The sequence below is a fragment of the Martes martes genome, assembly GCF_963455335.1.
Source record: "Martes martes genome assembly, chromosome: 7".
Taxonomy (NCBI): Eukaryota; Metazoa; Chordata; class Mammalia; order Carnivora; family Mustelidae; genus Martes; species Martes martes.
In genome coordinates this window covers 34327221-34333220 of record NC_137894.1, presented here as the reverse complement: position 1 = coordinate 34333220, position 6000 = coordinate 34327221, and the positions used below count along the sequence as shown (strand labels likewise).

General features: G+C 43.2%; 1 protein-coding gene across 1 annotated transcript in view; it reads left to right on the top strand.

Moving 5' to 3' along the window:
- The first annotated feature begins 292 nt into the window (after positions 1 to 292).
- UACA (uveal autoantigen with coiled-coil domains and ankyrin repeats) overlaps positions 293 to 6000 on the top strand; it is an 89375-nt gene continuing 83667 nt past the window's right edge. Inside the window, exon 1 of the mRNA XM_080808092.1 lies at positions 293 to 576. Coding sequence (XP_080664218.1) covers positions 496 to 576 — 81 coding nt within the window. The 5' untranslated portion in view covers positions 293 to 495. The remainder of the gene's footprint in view (positions 577 to 6000) is intronic.

Genomic DNA, 6000 nt, shown 5'->3' with positions numbered 1-6000 from the left:
CACGTGGGGAGGAGGGGGGTGGGTACGGCCAAGACGACAGCCGGCTTTGCCTGAACCCTATGCTCTCTTTCGACCCGAGGCTCCATCACTAAAGCAGGTTGGCACCAGTGCCCTGGAGCCTGGCTCTCGCGGGCGCCCCAGCCCCCGCCGGTCACCGAAGTCACTTGCGCAGCCGAAGTTCAGAACTTTTTCTCCAGCCGGGAGAGGAAGGGTGTTATTAAGTTTGAAAGGGAAGTCCCGCCCTCTTCCCGGATTCCGATTGGTCGGGGCCGGCCCCACCCCCTCCAGGGCCGCGGCAGGATTGGCTGTGGGACGGGAGTCCCGTCGCCGGCCGGGGAGCGGTGGGCAGCCTGGAGCCCCGAGGTGGCAGGTGGGGCCGGGACCGCCGGCGCCGCCTCCTCCGCCTTCCTGAGGGCTCGCCGCCCGCGCGCTTGAAGGTTCGCGCGCGGCAGAGGCGCGCTGCGCCGCCGGGAGCCGGACTGCGAAGACTTGGCCATGAAGAGTCTGAAGTCCCGCCTGAGGAGGCAGGACGCGTCCGGCCCCGCGTCGTCTGGCGCCGCCGCCACTGCCAGCGCTGTGAGTCCCGCGGCCGGTGCGCGTCCCGGGTTGCCGGCGCTGCCTTCCCGAGAGCCGCGGGGTCGAGTGCTCGGAAGCGCGCGCCGCTCTCCTCAGCCAGCCTTCGGCCGTCCCGCTCTGTCGGCCCGGGGACTCCTTCCTGGGGCCGGGGCCGGGCGTCGGCGCGGAGACCCTGGGGACCCTCCCCGTCGCCGGTCCGGCGCAGCACCCGCCCCTCTCCCCCAGGTCTCCGAGCTCCCGGGAGAAACCCCGGCGCTTTGGGGGTCAGTGGGCCCCCTCCGCCATCCCGGCTTTCTGCGTTGCCCCCTGCGCCCGGCGACCCCGGCTCTTCCCCTCGCCCGGTGGTGGCCGGGCTTCCCACGCGCGCTCTGTCCGGCCGGGCCCGCGGGGGCCAGACGGGGGAGTTGCACCCCGCAGTCCGGGTGGGCCAGGAAGCGGACCCCGCGCCGGCCCGCCGCTCTCCGCACCCTCCGTGGGCCCGGGACTCGGAGGCTGGTGGCGCCGGGGCGGGGGTGGGGGGTGTCGTCGTGTGCGGGCCGCCTTCGTCGTATCACGGGGGAAGTTTGATTTCTGACGGAGGCAGACGGAATCGGGCGGCGATGCAGACAGAGCCCCTTGGGTGGTGATCCTGGAAGCGGTGGTGAAACTGGGGAGTTTGGTTGTCCTGTGGGGCCGAGTTTCACCTGTGGGACAGATCCGTGCGGGGCAGGCACTCGCTGGTTCATCTGCAGCCTAGCCTCCGTGCGTGCAAGCTAAGGAGTACTCAGGGCCTCTCTTTCGTTGGCTGGAGATCAGAAATCTTGAGAAACAGCCTGACTGCAGATGCTGGGGATTTAGATAATTTGGCAAGTCAGAAGAATGGCAATGTCATCTGCATTCTATAGTATTAAACGTTACTTAAGAAGTCGTGAAGGGTCAGAAATGCCAATGAGATGTGATGCTCAAACTGCCCAGTTCCCCTTTGGAGTAATTAAAAAGGGCCTTTATAATTTTGCACAAAGTTTACCAAATGATTATATATGCTTTTTATGAGAATACTAATTACTCTGCTTTTGGTTAGGAGTTAATTCAGAATTGTGGCTTACTCGCCGCCTGACTTTCTGGGATGATTTTACTTAGACTTAACAGGAAATTGTGGCAAAACTAGGTTCCTTAGTTTCCAGTTAAAAAAAAAAGAAAGCTGTAGGTGGCATGATATTTGATGATTTGATGTTGATTAATAAAGCATGAAATTATTTTATAAGCACATAGGAGAGATTATTTTGTTTCACATTGTTTTTTAGATAATAATTGACAAATGTTGTTCAGTGTGTCAGAGGTCACTGTGGTTGAGTTAAAGATTCAGCTCTTTTGTAGTGCAGGTTGTGTCTCATTTTTATAAAAGATAGCTTTTTTATATTTATTTGCTGTATTTTCCCATTTTCTTTGGCTTGCACTACAGATCCACATTCCACCTAGAGATTTTTATACCTTAATTTTATCCTGTTTTCTAGAAATGCAGAGTATTTTTATTGCTATTATCAGCACGCCTGTTTGCATCGTATACATTTGGAACATTAAGTGCATCTCTATCAACTTAAATCTTAGTTAGCACTTACTGAACTGAGCATTCTTTTTCTTAAAATAGCATAAAAATAAAGAGAAATGCATAGTATAAAAAGGTAGAACCTGTCTGCTTAGAAAACATGAACATCTCTGTTTAAGTTAAATACTAGAATAAATTTTGTAAAATATTTAAATGAAAATAATTGAGTTGATGACTAATAAAACCAACCCAAGGTAGAATAAAATGAATGTACAGGAGAAGTAGGTTCCTTTTGCTTTCAATCCATACCATAATCCCTAATGTCAGATTTGGTCACATGTGTATGTACTGTTGGTGTTACCAGTTGCTTGCATGTTCCTCCAGGGAGAGAGTTTAGCATATGCAAGCCAATATGAATGTAAATATTCACCCTTTATTAGAATGGTAGCACACTGTGCTTGTTGTTCTATATCCTTTTTTAAAACTGTAAATAATTAGGCCCATTCAGAGCATCTCCCTTCAAATCCTGCTCTAATATACAATGATGAATAAGCCTGTGTGTATTTCAAGTGTGTGTGTGTGTGTGTGTGTGTGTCCTAAAAGTGGAATTGCTGCGTTAAAGGATGTGGTGCATTTGCTATACTGAAGAATGCTGTTAAATTTCCTTCATCATGTACCCCATGTGTGAGAAATTACTTTTTCCATGCTTGTAAGACCCCACTGCATGTTCTTTTTTTTCATTAACAGTTTATCCTTTCCATTTTTCTGTTGGGTTGTTGATTTTTTAAAATTCATTTGTATGTACTCTATATCAAGGCAGTTACTCATTTTAAGATGAATAGTATGTTTTCTTAATTGGTTATTTGTCTTATGACTTTTTTTATGGTGGCTTTTGCTATGCAGAAAGTGGTTATTTTTATCCAATTGAATTTGTCAACCCTCCGTGATTTATATTTACATAGTATCTTGGTCTTTCTACTCTTCAATATTAAAAAGCAAAAAATTTCTACCTCGTTTCTTTCAGTTTTTTAATTTGTTTCATTTTTTTAACATTTAAGTTAAATGTTTGATCAGTATAGAATCTATTCTGATGTAAGTTAAGGGGCATATATCTTGCTTTTTTTTTTCTCCGCCATGATTACTGAATTTGAATCTTAAAGCAGTCATTTTAATTGTCTTGGAAATAATCACAATATGCTCCGCACAACTTTGATTTGAGGACAAAAATCTTAGATGTGTATTTCATAAACATTTTTTCTTGTTTAAGCTTATGTATCTGAAAGAGATGCGTTAGCAATAGACTGACATATATATTTTATAGTATGTGAAATATAGAATCTTAACATGCTAAATTATACGTAGGAAAAAATCATTTAAAATAGTCTGAATAGTACCATAGTTTAGAGCTCACTCAACAGAAGTTATGTTTATACACATATATATAAGTGTAGTTCATAATTATCAACTGTGGGTAAAATACAGTTGAGAATTTGTCCTGTACTAACTGAATCTGGAGATAGCTGCCTCTTTTAATCATAAAATAAGACTATTTTTGTTGTTGACATTTATCTTAATTACTAAATTGGAGCTTCAGATTTCTGAAAGGGGTAATTAAATGACTGTAAATGCCATTTCAAATCTAGTCAATTATATGTGCAATTATATGTACAATTATATGTACAGTGAGAATAGGCTATTCCGTTTTCACCTAGTTCAGACTAGGAAAATTGAGTAATTAAAATTAAGGGGGTGTATTTCAAGAACTAGTAGATGTACTGCAAACAAATATTGTAAGCAGACATTTTGGAAGAGGGTTCCACTTAAACTGTACCTACACTTAACATTTGTAGTGGAGGAAACGCTTGATTGTTAGTTATCTCTGATATGGGAGTCTGTGGTTATTTTTGCTGCCATTTCTCTAGGCTGTTCTGACTTTGGAACAATGAATTCCGTAAATGAGCAACCAAATATGTGCAAAAGCATCTTGTTAATGTTTCAGGACCCTGAAAAAATATTGCTTTTTCTAAAAACATTTAGAGTTACAAATATAGCAACTGAAAAATATCTTCAAAAAAATTCCTTTGGTTCCCACTAAGAACAGAAGTTTGAGATGTTTGGGGTGCCTGAATGGCTTGGTTGGTTAAATGTCCTACTCTTGATTTTGGCTCAGGTCATGATCTCAGGGTCATGAGATGGAGCCCTGCATTGGGCTCCCCGCTAAGTGAGATGCTCTCTGTCCCTACCCCCAACCCTGCCTTCTCAGGCATTCACATGTTTTCTCTCAAATAAATAAATAAATCTTTAAGAAAAAATAGAAGTTCGAGATGTTTAGAAAGCATAAAGGATTATGTTTTGTCTCAGTTGTGGTTTTGAAAATGAAGGTTTTGTGTTTCCCTCTTAGGGTTTGGAGTATGTTTGAAAGGATGTTAATATTATAGCAATGATTTTGGGGTAATGTAAATAAGATCACAAATCATTATGTTTAAACTCATGTTACTTAATTGAGCACTGTTTACTCAATTTAAAGTCGATGCCAACCTTTGATTAAAAATGTTTAACTTAGGGGCTCCTGGGTGGCTCAGTGGGTTAAAGCCTCTGCCTTCGGCTCAGGTCATGATCCCAGGGTCCTGGGATCGAGCCCCACATCGGGCTCTCTGGTCCGTGGAGAGCCTGCTTCCTCCTCTCTCTCCCTGCCTGCCTCTCTTGCCTACTTGTAATCTGTCTGTCAAATAAATAAAATCTTAAAAAAATGTTTAACTTAAAGTTTTATTCAGACAGTTTCCTAGAGTTATCCCTGCCTTGTATTTCTTGTGTTCTTGAAGGAAGATCGCAGTAGAGAAGACCTGTATTTATACTTTTGAAGTCAACCCAGGTCATCATGGTGATTTGAATTGCTGAATTTTATTATAATACCAAAGCAGAATGTTTGAGTTGCTTTGGGACATCTTTTGGTACACGATGGGGCCAATAATTTAAATGATGAGTAATTAATAATTTAAATTCTTCTTCTTATTATTTTTTTAGATTTATTTATTTGACGGAGAGAGAGAGATAGACAGAGATCACAAGTAGGCAGAGAGGCAGGCAGAGAGAGAGGGGGAAGCAGGCTCCCTGCCAAGCAGAGAGCCCAATGTGGAGTTCGTTCCCAGGACCCTGAGATCATGACCTGAGCCGAAGGCAGAGGCTTACCCCACTGAGCCACTCAGGTGCCCCAACAATTTAAATTCTTTAAATAAGAGTGATACAGTGATTATATATCTGTACATATTCTGAAATTTAAAACGATTAGTTCAGGAATTGGACCTAGGTAAGCAGTTACCTTATTTGATTTGGAAAACATTTATGGAACACATAATTTGGACTTAAGAGTGAATTAATAATTAGATCTTTTGTTAAGAAATAGATAATTCCAAGTTGGAAGCAGAAAATGTGCAATTGAGCCTGGAATCTTTTGTCCCCCTTGAAAGCAAGGAGACTATCAAAGATTAGGACTCAGGAGTCAACTTGAAGAGGTTCCCCCTTGACCCATGATGGGACAGTTCCATCAGCAATAAGGATAATATGACAGTGTATCAAAATCTTGAAATCTGTGATTTCGTAATTATGATTAGGAAAACAGGAGAAAGTTGTCACTTTTGGAGGATGCTAGAGAGCTGATGTATTCTTTTAAGAACCAGAAAATAAAGACAAAGAAAGAGGTATGCTTTTCCTCAGGCTAACCGAGTATTTGATGAGAGAAGTTCCTCTTTTATGCAGGGTGTTTTATCCCAGCTAAGAGAAGAAGGGAGACAGAATTAGTATATCACAATTTTATACCTTCTAATGAATTGATGGATCTAGGGCAGAGACAGTGATTATCTTTGGCTACTAATGTCTCAAAAAGAAAGAAAACCAGATGT